The sequence below is a fragment of the Typopeltis vanoorti genome, chromosome 9 (genome assembly GCF_054136105.1).
Source record: "Typopeltis vanoorti isolate ZY-2024b chromosome 9, IOZ_Tvanoo_1.0, whole genome shotgun sequence".
NCBI lineage: Eukaryota > Metazoa > Arthropoda > Arachnida > Uropygi > Thelyphonidae > Typopeltis > Typopeltis vanoorti.
In genome coordinates, this window is record NC_143557.1 from 102,188,231 (window position 1) to 102,213,874 (window position 25,644).

The 25,644-nt window shown below is 33.3% G+C and overlaps 1 protein-coding gene across 1 annotated transcript in view; it reads right to left on the reverse strand.

Annotated features, from left to right (window-relative positions):
* Positions 1-4,436: 4,436 nt before the first annotated feature.
* Positions 4,437-25,644, reverse strand: part of LOC150103330 (pancreatic triacylglycerol lipase-like) — a 33,289-nt gene continuing 12,081 nt past the window's right edge. Inside the window, exons 2-6 of the mRNA XM_090398450.1 lie at positions 17,793-17,939; positions 9,722-9,830; positions 9,428-9,598; positions 6,078-6,317; positions 4,437-4,459 (exon numbers count right to left, since the gene is read on the reverse strand). Of these exons, the coding sequence (XP_090254576.1) occupies positions 4,437-4,459; positions 6,078-6,317; positions 9,428-9,598; positions 9,722-9,830; positions 17,793-17,939 (690 nt within the window). The remainder of the gene's footprint in view (positions 4,460-6,077; positions 6,318-9,427; positions 9,599-9,721; positions 9,831-17,792; positions 17,940-25,644) is intronic.

Genomic DNA, 25,644 nt, shown 5'->3' on the forward strand with positions numbered 1-25,644 from the left:
TTTATTCGTTTCTGTTCTCGAATTATCCTCTATAAGAATAAATTGTGTGTGTGTGTGTGTGTGTGTGTGTGTGTGTGTGTGTGCGTGAGTGTGTGCGTGCGTGCTGTAATACACACAAATTTCGATGTGCGAAAATGCAAAACAACACCTAATAATGATGATATATTTCTCGATATAAAATTCTTTTAAGGTTAAATAGAAATACATTTAATATTTTACTAAATATTAAATTTTTCGATGTTCTGCTATTAGGAGCAGGCTGTGATACACATGAAGTTATTTTAATAGTTTATTAGTAAATTAATCATTATAAATTATTAAGAATGAAGTAAATATGTACTTGCATATTTGAATATGTATATAAAGAATAATTTCTAAAAAATTATGATACATTATATTAGTATTATACATAATTGAAATTTCTTGATAAAATAAATTTTTAGCTGACTAAAAATTTCACGTTTTTAGCTGATTTTTTAACTTTTTTTTTCTCGCCACAGTTTATGTTTGTTACGCCATTGTCTATACGTTGTTACGCACTTGCGCGCATGTGCAGTATGGTTAGCACATTACGCAGCACATGAGCTCATATTCGTGAGTTCAAAATTCGTTGCTTATTTGAAGACAAACTTTAAAAATAGAGTAAACGTCTGTTGCCATTGCTATTGTTTTGATAATATTTGACAATACATTGATTTATTACCCGTTTTAATTTGCACTCTTATTAAATATATAAATAAGGCAGGAATAGGAAAACCACAATAATGATAACACGCCGGCGCATAAAAAGAGGCGTGTTGTTATTAATACAAGATTAAAATTCGCGCAAGTACGGTTTCAAGACTATTGACGTGGCACCTGAATTCAAATTACTAGAGTATAACTTCCTCAGCCATAGCCAAGTTACCCGGTCTTGGGCGTGGACAAGATCCCTCCCCCCCAGTTTATCTGAGGTATTTCATCCCGCAAGCAGGCAAACCGGACCCGTGAACACACGCGGATAGTCATGAATATCGTCCTTAGGGGGATGCGGCAGACGAGTGGACAACCGGCTGCATTAATACGCCAGTAACCCCTCATTAGGAGGGGACTCAACCCATCCCAGGACGGACGAGAAGGAGGAAGAGGAGGAGCGTATAAGTACAGTCTTTAAATATCAGGATGCAATTAAAGAAGCGGTGATAAGGTTACTCCCTTCTCAGTACTCACCAAAAAAGGCCCAGAGTTAGAACGTTGTGCGTGGATCTAAGATTTAAATTAAAAATTGATACTCTTAAACACGTAAATAATAATAATGATGGATACGACGCATAGTTTTCAAAAATAGAAAACAAATCAATCGGTAAATAAAAACCGTCAGCAGAACATGGAAAAAAAAACAAAAAAAAACGGTTTAACCCGAAAATTCGATTTAAACGTATTTCTTGGAACGAATATCTCGCGTAAGACGGGGAGCTACCTGTACTTTATACTTATGACTTTTTTCTTAAATGACGCAATCTCATGAAAAGTTTTAATTTTGTCTTCAAATATATCAGAAATACTTGATTACAAAATTTGTTTAGTTGCTCTTATAAACTGTTTTGTTTTGTTACATTTTCTGATATCGTGGTCACAGCACATGCTAATTTGTTTGCTCGGAACTTTCTTTTCCATTATACACTCAAGCACGCAAGCCCCCCGTCACGACAAGACCGAGTACGTTGGAGGGAAATTATTATTATTAACAATAATAATAATAATAATAATAATTATTATTATTATTATTTAAACATTGTATATTCTTAAAACACAGAATAAGAAAACGTAACTACTACAAACGTAACATGCAAACTATGATGCTCTTGTAACATTATATATATTTATTTATTAAGTTAATCACTGCATATTTTGCTCTTTAGATAATTTTTCATTTCTTTATTTTTTTTTCAGTAAAGAGAATGCGGTGCTCCCCTAGGCCAGTGTTTCCCAAAGTGGGGCGTACGCCCCACAAGGTACAATTTGAATATTTTGGGGGGCAATTAGAAAATGACGTTGCATTCGTCACCTCATCACCGATATACTCAAAAAACTCACCATTGTCGGCGATAAATTGTCGATGTTGCAACCCTGACTTCCCGAGAATAAAAGCTGACATCACTAGTACAGCAGTCAACATAAATACAGTATCAAGAAGAACTCTCAGAAATGCAAAATGATGACTCTATTAGAAATTTATTTAACATAAAAGGAACAATATCACGGCTTTCTGACGAGACAGAAACGAAATACCGAAATTCAACTAGTTTTGCAAAAAAAAAAAAAAAAAAAACTGTTGCTCTTCCTGTCGTCATATTTAGTAGAATGTGGCTTTAGTGCTGTACACACTTACGTTTCAAATAATTATTTGTTAATTCGTATATTAGAATAAAAACAAGCAAAATTGCTTATTTTTATATTACATTACATTTAGTTTGCTTATGACACCTTCGAGCAGAGGTTACCTCTAATATCAGTCAGCAGATTGCTGACTCAGCAATCTTTACCCCAAACTAAAAGATTACTGTTATGTATGATGTGTGTCTTTATTTCTGATCTATAATTTTATTATATTTTTTTTCAGGTGGTTCCTTTAGTGGACATAATACATGCAAATTCAGTACCAAAGACAGGGATAACGACATGCATCCAAATAGTTGCTCGCAGGCACACATTGGAGTCTGGTGGTATTGTTTCTGAAGGGCAAACATTCCACTTTTGCTAATGGGGTCAACTGGTTTAATTTTAGGGGATATCATCATTCACTTTCCTTCACTGAAATGAAGATTCGCCCTATAAACTTCGGAATATCAGTGAAAGATATAATCCCACAGTGAACATTCTTATTGGTTTTAATAACTATTTTAATTGTTTAATAAGATAAGACTGTCTTGAATTGCTTTTATTTCATACAGTTGTGATCTTTTGTCAGATAACGATTTGGTAAAATATTGAATATTATTCATATTTCATTTGAATGAAATATGAATGTCATTTGAATAGGGATTCACACTTTCCCTAGAACATATCGTGCTATACAGAAAAAAATATTATATAGAAATGAACGGTAGTCACCGTCTTATAAGAGAAGAATTGCAAATATTAACTGAATAAAATTTGATTCAAGGAAATAGAAGTCCCAAATCGATAAGAAGGTTTTACTTGAAAAGATTTTGGCAGAAAGCATTTTATTTGGGTGTGTGTCAAGTGATTCACAAGAAATATTATCAGAAAGTAATTCCCATAATTTATAATTATTTATGATTTCATTCCTCTGACACCCTAAATTTCCTTGTACAGTCATAAATTTGGAATGGTTATGAATTAATATATGTTAATATTTTTACAGTAGCCTCATTTATTTCTATTGGTCCTCATTCCTGTTTTGTAATACCATGGTATCAACGCACTTTGTCTGCTATTTTTGTAGTCGATAAAATTTCGGCTACAAAACTGGACTGCTTTTCGTTAATTATCAGGATGAGTTATAACATAAAAATAAATAATGAATAAAGTTGGGGAGAAATCATCCAGAGGGACGTGTCGCAAATTTCACGTGGATATGAAAATCCGAAAACATATTATGTTTTCGGATTTTCATATCTAAACATGATTTTCTTTATTGAAAGCGCGCATCGTATAGCAGTTTTCTATTATCTAAGGATATTAACATTTTGGTTTCTTTCCAAAGACCAGTATAGAGTCTCGGACGACATTTTATGGAATCATAATCTGAAGTGTAAGGCATTTAAGTGAGCTCATTAAACCGAACATTGAAACCATTAAAACATTCAAAACCCTTGAAACAACGTTAAAAATATAATATTGAATTACACGTACATACACCCATACAGGTTTTAAGAAAACGTTTCTGTTTAACATTGGAATAGATCTAGATTTAAGGCACTATGTATCTAATATTCAAATTACTCATAATAATAGCTGCAATTTCTGAGAGTCTTCAGTTTTTTATAATGGAATATTGCATCATTATTAAGATACAAATATCAGATGGCAATGGGCACTATATATATATATTTCTTACTAATATTTTTAAAATTGATCATGAGAGATTCTAAGTTCTCCAAAATCTCTCATTATTGTATCTCATAATATGAGTTCAATATATTACATGTTGAAATATATATCAAACTAGTTAGCCACAGATAGGACTTTGGCAAATTAAACTGACCAATCCAACAATGAGGATACCACAGATATTTATTCTTCAATTTCTGTGACGAGGGGACCTTATTCTATATTGACAAGAGACAGTTTTAGTAATATTTTTCTTTAATACAGAAACATGATAAACAATAAGGAATTTACCTACATGCATTTCATATAGCCAGTATATAAACTATTTTATGCTATTCCCTTTCGATTTCTTGTAGAAATTCACTATTGCCTATTCGTTTTTAACCTGAAGTTCTGCTAGAACCTAAATAAAAAAGAAAGATATATAAAAATCGGTAGAAATTTAAAGTTTAAAGTGAAATATACAAAAATCTGGGCCAAAGTGTGTTTCGATTCCACAGACAGCTGCAAGTATATTTCGACTAAAAACTACAAATACGAAATCACTGTAAACATCCACCTTATCGGAAGCAGAATCAGCTCAATTGATTTTTACTTCTGTATCTGGGTCACTAGTTTTGTATGAGAGAAACTGAAATTGATCAAATCAAGAAAAACACTGCATGTGTTCTGTTTTTAATTTCCAAAGATAAATATGTGATTTCATAAACTCCTTCTTCGTCTACACAATGTCACAGATTACATTATTTAATGAATTAGCTTCTATAGAATCATACGAAAATAACGTGTGTCATTGTTGTAGCCAATTAATTTCAATGTAACAAGTTCAACTTTATTTACCCTTTTTAGCAAATATTTACTAAATATGATAGTACTGAGATTATTAAAATGAAACCGTTATTTTTGAAAGAGTATTATTACTTATATTATTTTAGATTTTAATAACATGGATATTATTTAATTCTAGTAACACGAAAAGAGATCTGTATTATAACCGTACATAGATATACGTTATGATATGTGTGTGTGTGTGTGGTCATATTTTATTTCAAATTATTACTTTGTAATTAATTAAGATGAAACCATTGAAATTATTTCGTCACATGAAAAATTTCATATTATATCTTATATGAATTAGGAAAATATTGCTCCATCATTATATTTGAAATAAACTTCAGATTTTAGAAAGTTGTGGAAAATGTTTTCTACAGTTGAATATTCTTTTATAAAAAAAGCTATTATAGTTTTCGTCTGTATAATATGATGTTATCTATTTCAAAATTAAGGAACATATTTTTATGTTAAATTACTAAATTAGCAAAATTAACGACGAATTATATGATTCAAAATTGTTTTGAAGAGTGAGTAGCCACTATGATATAGTTACAAATATAGTTACCAAAATGGTAACTATATTTGCATTTATTAAAATGACCTAAAATTATTCCAAAGCTAAAACCATCAAGAATATTTCGCGCTAATATTATTAATAATCGTGTAAATAATTACCATCTGAATTTAAAGAGAGTATTTTGTAATAATGGTTAGTTTAGTTATCTTGTTTATAAGATATGCTGTGTATCGTATCGAAAGGTTTTTTTCCCTGACGAATGTTTCAGTTCGATGTTTTCGTGTAATCTGTGGGCCGATTAATGCTTCTGAGGTAGGGGAAGGAGAATAAAATAAAATAAAAATAAATAAATTCCGTACAATTATTATCATTATTCTATTGTAAAAATGAATTTGTTCTAATTTTTAGGAGGACGTTCTTGCGTATTGTACCTTTTCAACTGGCAACACACGCACATACAGTATATTTGAAATAATTTTTACGAGTTTTAATATAATATAAGTGAATTTTTAATATAATAGTGAATAAAGCTATTTAACATAAAATGTCATCAATTTTGGGGAAATATTTTTGTCACAATTTATGTTAACCTAGAACAATCAATTAACTGAATTTCTTTCTTATTTCTTCATTAAACCGTTTATAAATAAATGATGAAAACTTTACTTACAGCAATAAGCAGAAGGATTTGTAGTTGATACATAAAACGCTCCAGGATTATTCGGATTTACACCCTCGAAATAAAATCCAGGTACGTCGCAGTTAGTACTACAGGATCCAGAGTAACTCGAACACTTTTTGCAGCTATAATCGTGACATTTCTTCCCTTGATAGGTGACACTTACATGTCTAACGGTGTTCACAAAAAAATAGTAGCTTGCAAAGTGGTCACATGAGAAGAAGTTTACAACTAAAATTGAAACGATAAGAAAATTGTTAAGAATACACAACGTGTGAAATGTCTCTAAATCAAAACTACGGAAGGGCCTCGTTTTACGATGGGGTATGTTCCCAGCCCACTGTACGTAAGCTGAATCATTAATAAATTGAGTAAAAATGATAATGTATTTAAATGAGATTGGTCTCTTCAGTACAAATGGCTTCAACAGATGACTCCCCCCCGGCTTCTTCATTTATTTCATTAAAGATGGACTTAGCCTTGTCCATAATATTTTTTTAAATTTTTTTCCCATTATATCATTCTTGAATGTAATGTTCTTGAAAAGATAAAGCACGTGAATGTTTTGTCTTTTCTGCATTGTTGAGAGTTTCCTACTCTACAGGCATCTGAATGACGCCCATCCGATTAGACGCATCCCATCATTTTAATTTATGTCACAATGGTAAGTGATCTTCTGCTGTTTTTTTTTTAATACTCATAAGTTGAGAAGAACAATGAATCGGCTTTCTGTTTACGTGACATTTTTTATTTGTTGTTTAAGTACTAATATTAGTAAAACTTTCACGTTTATAGCATTCCTTACAACGTGGTTCACTGTAGACTAAAAGGTAAACAGTTTTGTGATTTCTGCTAATAATGCTGTAGAATATAAACCAAAAGACATGCTTCGTTTATGCTCTTGTTTTGTTTTGCTTTGTTTATATTCTGATTTTTTTTAGTAGTGATTTAGAAATATTCCTTAATTTGAATCTACATGAATAAAAGAAGCGTAAAATGAGGCCTTCCTGTGCAATTAAATTATTATATTATTTGCTTACGAATAAATACAATCAAATGTATATGGGATGATTTCGCATTATATACAAGGTGGCTATAAGACACGAAGGGATTTAAACATTTAACAACTTTAATAACTTATTTATTTATAAATTATTTTTTATTCTTTGTTTGTTATATTATGAAATGCAGAATCTGAAGATTTTTTATTAGTTATGAAAAACCACATCACGTAAATGCCTTCCATTTTCGGCTTCACAAAGACATGCCCTTTGTATGGCATTTTCTATGACAGCAATTCAAGTGTCTTGCTGCAGCGCCCTAATTTTTGCTCGAATGATCTCCTTCAACTGTTCGATTGTCTGGGACTTGTTCGCATACAACTTTTCCTTCAGGTTACCCCGTAAGAAGCAGTCAGATCTGAAGAATTCGATGGCTAATTAATTGTAGATCTTCGAAATTCCAAAATTCAATAATCGAATGTGGTTTTCAAAACAAAACTCAATGATTTCAGTTCATGATTATATTAGTATATATTCATAACAGTGCGGCTATTATATTATTATTGCGTTCACTATATCTACTAAACTTTTTGTTTTCGTTAACTCAACGACATCATAAATAAAACAGCGAATTTCGCTTATGGCATAATTTTTTGAGACTTAATATGCAGATATCTATTACGAGTATTAAGAGTTGCTAAGGAAACAATCCATTTGATAAATTTAATGTCATATTAAACGTCATTCTTGATGAACAGAATATTTTAGAGAGTTTCGGTTCAAGAAGAACACCAACCCTACATATCTGAATTATGGAAAATGTATATTGATAACACCTTAATCTGCAGCCGTGGTTAACTTCAACTTTTCAATTTCTTTGACGACCTCAATAACCAATATTCTAAAATAAAAATTACCTAACAATTATAATCCCATTATCTAAAAACGCTTGCGTTTTTAGATCTAAGACTAACTAAAGAATCTGATAAATTAAAAGTCTTTCGAAAACCAACACCTAGTGACAGTTAACTGCATGTCACTTCCTACTATTATGGATCTTGATGTAATAATTTGAATATAGAAATAGCATTGTATTTATCCTATTCAAGGTTTAGATTGAATAAATATTTGAATGTAATTACCTCAAAAATTGGGCATCACTTCAATTCACATTGAAATCATGTCCAATTTTTGAGTTCAGTTGGACGTTTTGAGTTCAATTGAACTTTTGCTTTAGGGAATCACATAATCACCTATAGCAAAAGTCCAATGTGTCATTACTGACGAGGAGGAAATACTTCTCTTCAGCTAATCTAGAAGATGTACCTACAGCAAGACATCGAATCGTATGCAATAAGTCCGAACTATTAAAACGTAGTGATGACAAAACCGAAATAAAAATTTGTGAATCTTTAGAAATGACATTGAATCCGAAATATCTGAGTACTAATATTAACTTGTCAGGATGCATCCTAGCTATAGCTAGCCGAAAACACGTGCATGAACACGTATAGCATACTCAATAATGCAATACATATGCAGATATAATTGAAAATAATTAGAATCGTACATGAGTGTGTAACTCATGTACGATTAATACATGAGTTACACCTAGCTAATCTTTTACGGTTTGCATATTTTTTTTTCTCTCTGTATACCTGTAAAGGTCTTACGAAAATGCAGTTTTCGACTTACAACCCTATAATATAAAATAGCATATATTTATTTATACCACGGCAAAGTTTGGTCTCTCTCTCTCTCTCTCTCTCTCTCTCACACACACACACACACACACACACACACACACACACACACACACACACACACACACACACACACACACACACACACACACACACACACACACACAGTTTAATTAATCATTCTTCTCATTTCTGTATTTAAATTTATACAAACACAGCATCCGTTACTGATCCCATTTGGTCAGCGTTTATCTTCTCTATCTCTGAATTCAATAAAGATGAAATGCTAGGAGGAATGGATTTGTGATACTGTCTTTGCGTTACACAATTCTTGCAAATAAGTATAGCAGACATTTTTTTTCTCATATCCAAAAAAAAAAAAAAATGTTGAGTGCACTTGCACAAGGAATAATGACAGTTAAAATCATGTTTTGCTATTATTGACGTCTCATCCACTGAATATATTATTGCTTACGTACACGGCAATTACATTAGACTATTTATTCAGTCGAAACCTTGAATAGAATAAATACAGTGCTATTTCCATTTTCAGACTATTACGCCATGAGATATAAACAACCTTTAATATTTCATTTGTATGAATTATAAAGTTAATAATTAAATAAAAACAACGTACCCACGTCTATTATTGATTTATACTTCGAACATATTGTAACGTCCAACAAATCACACTGCGGTTGGCTACTTCCACCATTGAAACAATACTCTTCTTCAAAATACTTTTGATCAGAACCTAATTGTCTGAACAGAGGACCCACAAAGGGGAGAGTGTTCACAACTGGAGGATCTGCATGAGATAGAAAATATAATTAGTTCCAAGCACAAGAATGTAAACATTGTTTTACTTAAAGAATGTAAAGTTTTTTAAATATCAGTGAAATGCTAAATATAAAAATCTCAGAAGAATTACCTAAACAAGGATTGGAACCCATTCCAGTGTTAAAATTCTGTGTATGCTTAGCGGCCTTTGAATACTTATCCCCTGAAGGAAAAATCGCTATAGCACACTTTTGCGGCATCTAGACCTAAAATACCAATAAAAATAAATCGAATAATTAAGAAGGTTTGTTATTCTGATCTTTCATCCTCTGTTTTTTTAAGAGACCATGCGATCGTAAACTAGTACTACTGCCAAAATTTGAATATTAAAAAGGAAAATATTAGACATTACCCTGTTATTAAACAACCTGTATAATATTTTGTTGAATATGATCTGACATTAACACTGTCATTTTGCTTCTCTGCATTTTCTTAGAACCACTCATATTTGTGGTCTCATGATCAAGTTCTAAATTTTAATTCAACTCTCGGATCCATATGCGAAAATTGGTTTGATACCTATCTTTTGTATATTAATAGTATGTTGCTTCTAAACTGATAGAATATTATTTCATTAAGTTTCATAGTATTTTTTTTATATTTGATTCACACAGTCGTATAGGCCTTTATATGCCTACGTAGCTCACTGGACGTGTCGTGTGCCGTTTACGACGCTAGATCGGTCGAAGGAAGAGCGTTGCAAATTCTATTCTAGTTATCGGGTAGAAGAGTTTTTATTAAGCATTTTTTTTGCGACCGGTTTCCGAGTTAGTCGACCTCTGACACGGGGAAGCAGGTGTTTCCCTAAAAACGCGGGTATTTCGTCCGCAAACTAAAGAAAATCGATCATGCAACCCACACTATTTTCAGATAGTAAAATTATAGTGTTAGGATTATTTACTACGAGATTGCTTCACTTGTCAGTCGCCCTCTCTTCACCGGAAGCCAAGTACAATTAGAAATAGTCTTCACTAGCTATCTCTGATTGGCTACCCGTGGTGATAGAACTTCCTCCTCGGTCTCCAAAAGCCAGATGGGTCTAAAACGGCCTCGCCTACTCCCTACACGGGAATAAAAGGCGTTACGTAATGTAATATATTTTTATTTGTTTCCTTTCTGGTATGCTTTTACTCATTTCTAAGTTTTATTAGTAGGCTTCTAAATGATACTCATAATGATTCAGAGTTCAGAATGATTCAGAATTCAGAATGATTCATATATATATATATATATATATATATATATATATACTTTTTTTAATACACTTATCCCCTATTTTGCTACTTCATTGTTTTCTCACTGTAATCTCTCACAATTATATTCTAAATTCCCAGCCTGATAACAGCGAGATCCGCGTGGCTGACAGTGACTTTGTGCTTTGCAACCACATGCCTGGGCAGGGCCGCATTTACCATTAGGTGCAATATGGGAGCCTCACTCTCCAGGGGGGCATCATTTTAAAACCTTACTCCTCACAAAGAACAATTAAAAAACAGCATAGTTATAGTTGCTAAATAAGATACTTATTTTTAAATAAATTCATAATATAAAAACTGTAGACACTGAAACATTTGTGAGGCTTCCCGCTACCATTTGAACACATTGTTCTTTCATTGGAATATAAAACTAACAGGAACTCTCTATTCCATAAAATTCATGTATGTAAGCGTACCATTTTTTTTTCTGGACGTATATATACGTATATATTTCAGCAGCATATATACGTCTGGACGTATATATACTGCTGAAAGAACATGGATAAGAAATGTAGTTTGACCGTCATGTCCATTAGAAGGTGCGATAATCCTTCATAATTCTTCTGAAAAGAACTCTTAACTGCATTACCTGGCGTATGTAGTAACTACGTTCTGTGGCCTACATCAAGAAACGCTTGCCATTTGCTGGGTAACCGGAATCTTAAGTTATCAGACTAAATACCTATGAGTTATATTCATTTTGCTGCTTGTTTTTATCGTATAATTATAGTCTTTAATGCCAGCGTAAAATAAGAAATCCTTTCATATTTTCTTCACTTCATATTGTATCACTTTGGAAGATCAATGTCACTATCAATTGTTTTGCTAATTATATTAATCGCCAATGCATTTTAAAATTCTCCAAGAACTTGATTGAAGATAATTATTTTTGTCAAACAATTATTTTATAAATTCATGAAAATCCGAATCTAAAAATGAATAGCCTCCAACTGTTCGAAATTAAGTTTCCTATTTTATTCATAATCTGAGTTCGAAGGTTAATTATCATACGTAAATCTTGAATCATATCATGTAATGCATAATTTTTATAACGTAATCTGTTGGTTTTTGCATTTCAACTTTCTTGGTTTCCCCCCTAATCACTCACTACAAATCAAAATAAATGGCAGTTATGAAGTCAACTGTTATGTACATATTTTCGGCTCATTTCGATATTATGCAGCAGTTTTGAAGAAGCGATATTTTCCCTACAGTTTATCTTCTGAAACGTGTAGGTGCATGAGTCAAAATGAAATTTTATTTTCTTAACAGAATAAATTCGTCTTTAATGGCAAACTCCCCCCTCCCAAAATTATCACCACACACACACACACACACACACACACACCCTGAGTAATGCAGTTTAACATCATTTGTTGTTCATAAAAAAAATAAAAAAATAAAAAAATCGTTCCTAAAATTGAAATGTGCGACCCATATAATCTTATTTTGCAAGGAAAGGAAACAAAACGTCATATTTATTTCAGTAAATGTTATTTAAAAAATATAAATATTTGACATAATATTTCCAATTCAAAGAAACATTTTGATTTTTTATTTTCGCACATGTGAAATTTATTATTAAATACTAATGTATTTAATAGTTATTTCAGATTTTTCAATATAATTTTAAGGTTTGGTTTTTGTTTTCAAATATTTAGTTTTTTTTTTTGCTTTATTTATTTAATTCCATTTGACTTTAGAGTTCAACTCAATTTGATCAAATAAATTAAATTACTGATCACGAAATTTTAATTAGGTTCCACCAGCTAAGCTAAGTTAATAAAATCAGGGCGAATTGTTTTCTGTAAATTTTCACAATAAAATATTATCTCAAAATATCGTCATAGCATCTTAGAAGGTTATAACTTCAATAATTTGATATGATAATTTTGCAGTATTTAAAACATTAAACAGACAAATGATTTAGAAAAATGACATAAATGGACAACTGTAATTTATAAAATATAATTTAAATAGGATTGGTGTCGAGGCTAGCTGGTGAACGGACGTGCTATCGGAGAGCTCCTGAGAGATTTGTGTTTTTTGTTGATTTATTGGTGTTTTGGTTTCAATTTAATGGACTTAAGTGTGTAATTTTGGTATATTATTGGAGCTTTATTAGCGTGGTTAGTGTACTAAAGTGTTTTATAACATAATCTATGTCGGGAAGTCGCCGCTAGATGAATTCGTAATGTGTAGTGTTCGTGCAAGCTCCAGATAAGATACAGTAAGTATCATTTTCAGTTATCGATACAAATTACTTAATATTGTGTAGTTTTGTTTTGTTTGCCTTGCGTATTTTAGTGCGTCTATTTTTGGTGTGTTATAACGTATAATTTGACAAAACACGTTGCAAATAAGGATGGCACCTGTGCTAAGGAAAATGGCGGCCAGTAATGAAGGTTCGCCATCGTTATCAAAGAATGGTAGCATAAAAGAAATGAGTCAGTGTACTAGCTGTGAAATGTACGCTTTGCGGAGTGCGGTCGGAGTGTGGTTAGATGATAATAAAGGATTGAATGTGTGTAGAAAATGTAGGGAGAATGAGGAATTGAAGTGTATTTCGGATCGTGAGTGTGATATTTTTGTCAACCTTCAGAATGAAGGAAATAGGGATATGACAAGAAACGGCAAGATTGTACATGAAAATTGTGAGAGTGTGAATGTAGAAAGTGTGAATGATAGTATAAATGGTTTCTCAGAGAACAAAAAAGATGAGATAGATGCATTGAGTGAGATCGCGTTGTTGAATAGTGCGATAGAAAGAGCAAAACAGCAGCTAGAGTGCATGAACAAAAGTAGACTGAATGAACCAACCAATAATAAAAAGTATGACAGGAAAAATAGACGTATGAATGTGAACATGAACAAAATGAAGTATAGAGTGCTGTATGGAGACTCGTTAGTACGAGGTGTGTTAGTAGAGGATTTGACAAAATCGTACCAACCTGGTGCGACCATAAAGGACGTAACTGCGTCTATTAGAGAGCAAAAGGAAAGGGTGAAAGAAATGATTGTTGTGGCAGGTACGAATGATTTGAAAGGAGATAAAATAGAAATGATAGAAGACCTGAATGAATTGTTTGAGGTAGCAAAAGAAAAGAGTGAGAGAGTTAGAATGATTAGTCTTTTGCCACGGTATGACAGTGAAATGTTTAAAAGGAGGGCTATAATTGCGAATGACTTTATGCGTGGGTTATGTATGACGAGTGGTGTGGAATTTGTGGATGTGTGGAGTGAGTTATGGGCGAAAGGATCTATATAAGATGGATGGCTTGCATTTGAATGGTTATGGTGTAAGAAGACTTGAGAAAGTGTTGCTGAATGTAGTGGATGTGCAAATTCAGGGAAACTAGATTTGTTAGGGGGGGGAGTAGAGATACAGTCCTTATGGAGGCAGTTGAATGTAAGAATGAATATAATATGCCAGAGCAAATAAGGACAACAAACCAGAGTGGGATAGTTAATATAAGGCATCAAGGTAGGGTTGGAGCTAATGGGGGTCTTAAATTCATGTACACTAATACTAGGAGTATTAGGAACAAGAAGGAAGAGTTTTTGGCCATGGTTGGCACTTCCAGACCACAGGTTATAGGTATTAGTGAAACATGGCTGACTGTAGATGATATAACTAGTGGGATTGAATGTGATGGGTATAGTGTGTTCAGGAATGACAGGGAGAATAAAATGGGGGGAGGAGTATTGTTGATGATAGCTGATGAGCTACAGCCAAGGAGAATAGACGTTGAATTGCAGGATAGAGAAAAGAGCACATTTGAGGCCATTTGGTGTGAGATTGTGGCTAGCAGAACTAAATATACAATTGGGTGCTGCTATAGACCAGGTGATGGAAAAGATGGTGGTGACAGTATGCACAAGCAAATAGAAGAAATGGGTGGAAGGAAGGTGATTATTATGGGAGATTTCAACTATGGTCGCATTGATTGGAGTGAGGAGAGGACACACGGGAGGAAGGAACTGGATTTTATGCGGTTATTAAGGGATAACTATCTGCGACAGCATGTAATGGAAAATACTAGAGGTCAGAGAGTGCTTGACCTAGTAATTACATCTGAGGATTTGGCTGTAACAAATATGACCACATTGCCACCAATCGGTGAGAGTGATCATAGGGTCTTAACTTGGGAGGTGGCTAAAGGTGTAGAATTTTCAATTAAGACAGGGTACATGTGGAATTATCGGGCTGGAAAGTATGACATGCTTAGGAGTTTGATTGGTTCAGTGCCATGGCATGTACAACTGCAAGGACTAGAAGTTGATAGTGCATGGGAGGTAGTTAAGAAGTGTTTGCATGAAGCAATGGCTGACTGTATACCTAGAGTCCGAATAATAAATCAAGTAGGGGTTAAATGGATGAATGACACCATTAAGCTTGAGTTGCAAAAAAAGAAAGAACAATGGAGGGAATTTAAGGAGAAGGGTGACCGGCAGGCACATGAACGGTATAAAGCGCAGGCCAGAAGGGTGACGAGTGTGGTAAGAAAAGCAAAAAGGATTACGAAAGAACATTGGCCATGCAGGCTAAAGAGAATCCTAAACAGTTTTTTAGATATGTAGCAAGTAAAAGGAAAAATGTACATGGCAGATTGATTTTAAAGAATGCTGATGGTAGGGAGGTAACTGAATCAGTTGAGATAGTTGAGTTACTGAGTGAGCACTTTGCAAAAGTATATCATCCAGGTGGTGACATTGCAGAAACGAATAAACCAGTAGATTATACGGGAATTGTGGTTAATGAAGTGGAGGTGAGTAGTCTCTTGCATAACCTCAATGTCAATACATCTGTGGGATTGGATGGTATACCAGCTCGTGTTGTACGAGAAGCAGCTAAAGAATTGTCAGTACCCTTGACCATTTTGTTTAATTTGAGTCTCGGGTCTGGGTTAGTCCCGAGCGGGTGGAAAGAGGGGAAAATAGTTCCACTGCATAAAGGTGGTTCCAAGACTGCTGTTGTAAATTACCGACCGATTAGCATATCAGGAATCATTGTCAAGGTCTTAGAGAAATTAGTCATGAAAAGAATACAGGATTGGATAGATGAAAATGGGATATTGTATGGGGGATAACATGGTTTTGTGAAGGGTAGATCATGCCTCAGTAACTTGCTCACGTTTTATAACACAGTGACGGCTGAACTGGATAGGGGTAATGGGTTTACAGTGATACTACTGGACCTTGCCAAGGCCTTTGATAGGATACCACATGGAACCCTAATCAGTAAACTGGAGCAGATGGGTATAGATATAGGGTTGGTGAGATGGATACGAGGGTGGTTGAAGGAGAGATATTAAAGAGTGGTTTATTCAGGAGTGGAGTCTAAAAGACGTCTTGTGACTAGTGGAGTGCCACAGGGCTCTGTTCTTGGACCACTGCTATTCAATTTGTTCATCAATGATATTGGAAAGGATCTGAGAGGAAGTGTTCACTTGTTTGCTGATGATGCAAAGTTGGGTAGAACAATTGTGAGTGCACAAGATGTCAAAATTTTACAAGATGATTTGGATAGTTTGGAGGACTGGGCTAGGAAAAATGGATGCCAATTTAATGTGGCAAAGTGTAAGGTTATGCACTTTGGGGTGAAAAGAATAGCAGCAGTATATCGCATTGGTGGAATCATACTCCAGGAGATTGATGAGGCCAGGAATTTGGGAGTGTTGGTGGATAGGGAGTTGAAGTTTAGGGGGCACATTGCAAAAGTAACTAAAACAGCTCACCAAATCACTTGGCTTCTGAAAAATACTTTAACATGCAGAGACGAACAAGTTGTTGTTCCTCTGTATCGAGCCTTGATAAGACCCCATCTGGACTTCTGTGCCCAGCTATGGGCACCAGGGTTTCTTCGTGATGGGGAGGAAGTGGAGAGAGTCCAGAAACGAGTGACCAAGATGACAGCAGGTCTGTGGAATGAACCTTATGAGAAAAGGTTGAAGATTTGTGGGTTGCAGAAATTGGACGATAGGCGAAGGAGGGGTGATATGATTGAGACATTCAAATTACTGAAGGGTTTTTATAAGATTGATCCAGAAGATATTTTTGAAAATATGACTGGTGATGGGAGGACTAGGGGCCATGCATGGAAGCTGGGCAAGAGCGTAGTTGACAAGGGTGTTAGAGCTAGGTTCTTTACTTGGAGAGTGGTAAATGAGTGGAATAAGCTTCCAGAGTCTGTTGTGGGTGCTACGACCGTGAGTGAGTTCAAGGCAAGGTATGACAGATACTGTGTGAATGTTGAATAGTTGTTCTTGACATGATGTTAGGGCCTCCCTCGATGAGTCTGTCGACTCCTTGGAGTTTCCCGGAACAATAATAATAATAATAATAATAATTATTATAATTTAAAAAAATATAATTAAATTTATCAGTCAAGCTGTATAATTTTTCTTTCGTTCGCAATCCTGCTTCTCCAATAACATGGCCACCGATGCTGTGACCGATAAGACTGATTGAATCGTATGGTATGTCTACTAATTCCTGAAAGAGAAATAACAAACGCGATTAAAGGGTCATTAATAATTGCATTCAACATCTACAATGTACAATCTACTCGAAGTCAGTAATACCACATGCTATTGGTTCAGAGTACAAATGGGCAGTGACAAAACATAAAGGCTTATTCGATTTTTTTTATTCAAAAACCTTAATTTTTAATAACAGAATGATTTATCATTTGTTTAGCATGCGATCAGTTAATATAAAATAATTAAATACTATATATAATTAATAAAATGGGAAGATTTCATTTATATTAGATAGCAATGTGCATGTATTATATGCAATGCAATGGAATACGTGTAAAGAAAAATAACTTGTAGCAATATTGCTGCTAGGAGGGAAAATTAAAACTCACACACACACACACACCTAAAAGGATTTCTCACTTACGTGTAATGAGTCCACAAATCTTGCCATAATCGCTCCCACTAATGGAGCGTTTGCAACTGATTGCTCATAACAAACGTTGCTTCCACCTATCCAGAAGAATAAAAACACATTATAATCATCGTAATTCAAAAGTGCTTCTTTAGTCATCTGAAAGGAAAATAAAATTTTCAAATCTACAAACATGATTTTTTTTCTAGAACACATTCAGACAGTGTTTCCTGGTTATTCAAATTGTTTCGTTTTCTCTCTCTCTCTCTCTCTCTCTCTCTTTTAACGAACAGAATTAATTTTCAATTACTGAAACATAGTTAATTTAAATATAAAAGTATAGATATATCGGTAAAAATGTTGAAATGTTAACTTATCTTTTATGAAAATGCATGCAATTAATTATCAGCAACATTTTTCTCTTCGAAATACTATCATATAAAAATCCAGTCGCTTTTCTTTTTTCATTATCCCGAATTTTATTAACAATTGAAAATATACGAACAAAAATACACAAGAATTTTTAGTATACTAAACAATGACAATAAAATCTAAAACATTAATCAGTGCAACAACAAATTTTAAAGAAGGTTACGAAAGAAAATTAAAAACGAGTCATTCTTCTTATTAATCATTCTTCATTGTGATAAATAATTTTAAGAAAAAGAAAAGGAAGAAAGAACAAAAAAGTATAAAGAGTGAAAAGTAATAAAAGAAATATGGCGATAGAATGGAACGGACACACACACATTCAGTTTGAATATCAGCAATATATTCCGTTTAAATATCAACCCATTCATTCATATTCATAGTTTTTTATAACAAGAGCGCCTTCTAGTTGCACGTGCACACTGCAGACCTATGGCAGCAAGCGACAACATATTTCCTCTTGTTGATTCTTATCTCTTTCCAAACAGATTCGAATGTACTACCTCTCGTATCCGTGATATTGTCCTTACGACAACCCTCTTTGTGAGTTGCAACTTATCCGCTATGATCGATGATATCCCATCTGCTATTTTGTTCTGTCCGAAAAAATAATAACTCTTATACTTAATTTTGTAACTATATCGACTTTTGTTAACCAAGGCTCACTAATACCTGCAGTTATTTGCACACGAAATAATAATTAAAGATAAAAAATCTTCACTCTTATTCCTGATACTTTGGCATTATTATATACATATCTTAATAACCAGTTTTCTTTACTAGAACCAAATGCCTCAATGCTCTCGGAATATACGTCCAACATGTAGAATCTATGCCGAGACGCATATGTATAGCAAACTGAAGGGAAACAAAAATACCAATATTTGACCGATTCAAGTTTAACAAGAAGGATGCAAATACTCTTGTATAATGTACATATTTTGCGATTGTCGCGAATCGTTTCGATACTTTTTTAGGAAAAGTATTGATCGAGGTACATACTTTCGCGCTATTTTAACAGTTAGCTCTTACAAGGTAAATAATTAGCATAATGAGTGTGCGTGTTTCAGCTGTAGTTCAATCGAGTGGTGTTTTAAGTGAATTTATATATTTTTGTGTTAAAGAGTATTAGGATTTATGTTCAGATCTATTTCGATTATTTTTGGAATTAATCGAAACTGATTTATATATTCATTACCAAATAGTTGTTCTATAGGATTAACAGAATGCGCGCGATTCAATATTCAGAAACAAGTAGGTTATGTGAGATAAAAAGTTATCGCTATCCCAAGAATTAATTTCGTCAACTTACCAACATCTCCTTTTCACCTATAATTTGAATTTGCCAGCCATGGGTCAGAACAAACGAATCCAAATTGGTGACGTAACTGAATGTGGAATTATCGTTAATATCCAACTCAGTGCAATTGCGATTTCTTCGAGTACATAACAAAACGGAAATGCCTAGATTCTCTACCGAGCAGGGATATATACAACTGTAGGGACAAGAACCAATAGTGAAATAGCCGTATGGTGGATACTCGCGCAGCTTACCTGCAAATAATTAAAAAAATAAATAAAATAAAGTAAAAGGAATAAAATAAAATAATAAATAAATTTAATAAAAATTAATAAAAATAAACATAAATAAAATAAATAATGAATAAAATAGAAATTAATAAAATTAAAAAGAAATTATTAATTAAAAAATCACCCAATTTTAGACCATCATCTTGGAGGCTTGAAGTGGCTTGAAAAAACTTCCGCGTTTTGGTCTATAAAGCAGGGTTTCCGGAATATTTAAAAATAAATAAAAATAAAAAAGTATAAAAATAATAAAAATAGAAAAAAGTCGTCACCTTACGCGAGGGGGAATCACATACAAAAGGTCTGTCTGGCGTATGGTCTTAGTAATGGCAATGCGTAAGTTATATTATTTGAATATTTTCACACATTCTGTGTGTGTCGGGGGGGGGGGTGGATACCCCCACAATTTTTTTCTTTATATTGATTAAAGTTGACGTGTAATGTATCACTTGTATCCATGAAATTTTCTTCGTATTTGAAGCTTTTTCTAATCTTCTGTCAGGGGATAGTAGAGAAGAAGTAAAAGTGCACGATAAACGGACCAGGTATAAGGATTTGGAGATTGAAATCCAAAAACCTTTGAAAAAAAGAATGCAACATCAGGTCTAATTGTCCGATGCAATATAGTAAACACTGGGGAAAAATTAAACTTCCTAGAAATAACATCATCTGAACTCCAGGAAGCGACACTCTCAGAGATTCTCACATTTTCACGACTAGACGAGTCTTCGGCCTTTGGATAAGCTCCGAATTGGATTCATTATCCAGTAAAGTATTTCATTATGCTATTTATGTTGTGTTCATTGTCATCTCTGTTAGTTGAATATAGAAATAATGGAAATATGTGAGGAAATGAAAATTAGAATAGAGGATATGAACAAAAAGAAACGTACTAACATTGACATTTTTCATATTTAAGCTCCGTTGCTCTGAGTAGCTTATGTGGACATATCCAATGAATTTCTGGGCATAAAAGGTTATGTGTTATATAATATATATGGCCAGGAAATTAAAACTGTTCGCTCTTAAATATCCCTTCGTCGCTGTGAGCAAAGATCGAATGCAATACAGTCTCGGTACTATATGTTTTGATGAAATCTAGTAAAAAAACAAACCTCATTCATAGCCCATTTTCGGGACTTATTAAATATAAATTTTGTGAAGGTCTTGAGGGAAAAATGCATAGATTTATATTTAATAATGTCGACAATCTATACATAGCAGAGTATTTTAATATTTAAATACAGGAGGGGATTTACATTATTCAGATACTGAACTTTAGAAACCACACAAATGGAACTTTTTTTCATTTCACTTCAGATTTTCAATAGGCATGGCCTTATTCTCTCCCACAGGGAAGAAATTCACATGTTATTGTCAGTCTTCAAACTTTCAAGAGAAAGAAAACGTTATTTGTTTATCATTCTTCAGATATATTACAAATAATCAACAAACTTCATGTCAAATCCCAGAAAGCCAAAAAGTACTAGTTAACTGACTGAACTATAATAAGAAGATTTAACTTCAAAGCCATTTCGGTAAATATTCCCAACATACCTGCAGTAGATGGTGCTTGAGAAATATTGCACAACGCATTTATTATTCCAGTACTGCAAAGCGGTAATAACCGATTTGTACAAAAGTTTGCTGATGACGGCTGGCTTACAGAAATGACTATCAGACAACATCCCACGAACCGCATCCAAACTGGTATAGAAGCCATTATTCTTTCTCTAACTCGAAAAGATAACTGGTTTTCAGCAAGGAAAAAACGCCGTTTTAAATCATAACCTGATCATTACATCATCCATGCGTATCTCAAATTACTGAACCTTTAATGCAATATCATGATTTCAAGAGTAACCTTGGGAAGGAACATTTTCGTTTGTGGATAGAGGAGCTGCCGATCATATAATGACAGTAATTTAGAAATACTTGCTAAGCTTTATGCTAATACTTTCAATACCGATCATATTATTATTTGAAGATTTATATTAGTCATACTTGAAAATTTTGATTGTTCATTCTTCATTATCCTACAAATATGTATAGAAACGTATAAAGCATATATAAAAAAATAAATTGTAGTACCTGGATCTACATTGCCTTCGAACATAAATTTTAACATTCGTCACTCAATTTGTATGAGTATTCAATTTTTTCAATGTTACCAAATTCATGTTATCAAACTGTTATTGCACGGCACGATTTGACTATTTATTATTATTATTATTATTATTATTATTACACGGCCATAGTATCCATTCCCAACAATGCAAATATCGCTTACACAAATATGCAACACGACATCAGTCAAATCACCAACTGGTTAACCGAAAACTGCATATATATAAACCCTGGAAAAACAAAGCTAATGATATTCAAAAACCCCCAAACCCTGCCCATAGAAACTAAATATCTCACTATCAAACATTCATCCTCCTATACACAAAATGCAGAACCTAAAATCACAACCATCACACAGGTGAAAACAACACGCTATCTTGGACTTCAATTCGATGCTGATCAAAGTTGTAATAGCCATACAAACTACCTACATACCGAGCTTAGGTTTAGGATAATAGCAAGCAAACTATACAGATTAAAAGACATTGCCCCAACCCACATAAAAATACTAATCTATAAAGCATTATGTGAAAACATTTTAAGATATGCAATCACATCATACGCATTCTGCACAGACTACAGACTTAACCGGCTACAATGGTTGCAAGATAAAATGATAAAACTGATATTCTGGGAACAACCCACTCTTATGCAGGAAGCACGGACAAAACACAAAATATTTAAGGTGAAACACTTATGCCACTACACAGTCATGTTAAAACATTACTACAACCCAACATATAGAGTAACCAGAACAACATATGAAATAACAATACCACAGTCAACAAACTACATAACATATAATGAAAATTGGAGCAATTCCTGTTTCTCTCTCCCCCACCATACATGCACACACACACACACACACACACACAAACCTATGACAACCCCCCCTCCTCAAAAACTATCACTACAAGAACACAAAGAAACAAACACACTATGTCTAAATCCAACCCTATTTGCACAAAAAAAAAAGAAAAAAAAGGTTAAACTGTAATAGCAGTCGATGTCTTCCACGCACGTACCAACAAACAGTAAAATCAACACCTGGCTTGTGACCAGTATAGGAACATAACCATGAAACCACCACCCTCTATCATCTACTACCTTCCTCACATAAGGTCTGCTAAGCTTCGAGGAAGAAAATTATTAACTTGCAAGTATCTGTTATACACAATTATAATGCGTTATAAGTATTATATATATATATATAATTACTACAGCAACTATGTATGCAATTCATCTGAGACATAAAAAAATAATAAATAAATAAATAAATAAAATAAATAAATTATTATTATTATTATTATTATAATTATGTATATTCTAAATTCAAAAATTCTGTATAATCCTTATTGTAAATATTAGAAGAACATGTATTATAAGTTGCAATGTCACTCAAGATGTTCATTGTAAGTGTAAATATTTTAGCAGATCAATAAAAATATTATCATATCAAAAAAAAAATATATTATTATTATTATTAGCATTATTATATTAGTCATTCATTATTATACAGAAAATTCTGTACAATCTTCATCGTTAATATTCGAAGAACATGTGTTGTAAATACATAATATACAGGCAAAAATTGAAATTTTTAATTGAAATCCAATGTAGAAAATTAATCATATATGCAGCACTTAGTGCTGAATTTTTAAACATTGTAAATTAGAATGTCACTCAAGATGATAATTGTATATGTGTAAATATTTTAGAAATCAATAAAATTATATATTATAAAAAAAATTATTACTATTAGTGATTATGGCAGTCTTTCACATAGTTGGTATTTGTCCGGTTTTAATTATATTATTTATTAATTTCATTAGGATAGGGCCTAGGCTAGTTACAGGTTGCTTGATATCCTTGGGTCGTATACCATCATAGTTCCTACACGCCTGAAAACACTAATATACAAAGCACTATGACAAAATACACGAGGGTACGCTATACTAACGTATGCTTTCTGTGCATCCTACAAATTAAACAGATTAATGTCATTAGAGTAAAAAATGATAAAAACTGATCTTTTAGGGAACAATGAGATAATATCGGCTTTATATATACACTGCAGTGTCAGAACATAAAATACTGACAGCAAAACACTCATGTCACTATACAGTTAGGCTAAAATATTATTTCGATGCCAACTACAGGACAGCCATAAATACATACCGTAATATAAGATCACAGACAACTAATTATATCATATGTAAATATGAAAATCACTACGGAAAGACCACTTGAAGCTTCTACATCCTAGCATTTCAAATAAACTACCTTTTGAATACAGGAGCCTTAACTACAATAGCCTGAAAAGAGCCTTAAGGACATAGTGTAAACAAGATATACGCACACTACACACCTTACAAGCTTCATGGGAACACAGTATATAATATAGTATCGTGTGTGTGTGTGTGTGTGTGTGCGCGTGCGTGCGTGCGTGTGAATGAATTTCTCAGCCTACGGCTTGCAGTGGATATCGGACCTATCAAACATCAGCCTACTTCCAACACAGCAATGAAACCAATAAACAATAAGTAACCGGTGTCATCCTAGGATAAGCTTAATAAAAAAGCTTCGAGGATGCAAGCTGAGAAATCAACATCTCAACCGAGTTCAACAAAAAAAAATCTCTATATTACATTTAAGTGCTGAAGTTACAGCTTTTAAATACATTAAATCAAAAATTAGATATGCAAACATATCTAACTCGCTGTTGTATATGCTGTAAAAATGCAATGTTATTGAACAGCAAATATAAATTAACAACTACAATAACTATTATTAATACACTATACAGAAAGAAAACAGGAATTTTTTTTGCATTTCATTGTTACAAAAAAAAAGCACAACTATATATTTTGTAAATAAGTAATCATAATTTTAATAATAAAACAGGATTGAAAAAAAATATTACGAGCTACTCCATGAAGTCTTTAGACTCATCGAGGGAGGGCTCTAAATATCATGCCAAGCATACCAAGTAATATCCAAAAATTGCACAGCATCTATCATACTTTGCTTTTAACTCCTTTTCAGTCATCGCACCCACAACAGACTCTAGCAACCTATTCCGCCCATTCACCTCTCTCCAAGCAAAAAACCTAACAGCCTTGCAAACTAAACTCTTGTTCAAGTTCCAAGGATGGCCCCTAGTTCCCACACCACCAAATCTGTTCTGAAAAATTTCCTATGAATTAATCTTGTAAAACCTCTTCAGTAATTTGTATGTGTCAATCACATCATTGCTTTTCTGCCTGTCAATCAGTTTCTGTAACCTACAAAGGTTTCTCTTAAGGTTCATTGCATAGACCTGCTCCCATCGTGATCCCTCGCTTCTGGATCCTCTTCATTTCTTCCTCATCGCAAAGAAACTCAGGTGACAGATATGTACTCAGCATTCAAGATGGAGTCATATCAAGGCTCGATAAAGAGGAATAATAACAACCTACTTGTCTCTATTCGTCAAACTATTCTTCAGTACTCAAGTAATGTCATAGTTTGCTTCAGCCAGTTTTGCTCTGTGCCCTCTAAACTTTAACTCCCTTTCCACTAAAACTCCGAAATCTCTGGCTTCATCAAATTCATGGAGTACAGTTCCATCAATGTGGTATATAGTTAGTAATCTTTTCACCCCAAAATGCATAACCTTCCATTTTACCACATTAATCTGACGTGAAAATTATGTCAAAATTTAAGATAAACTACAGTAACA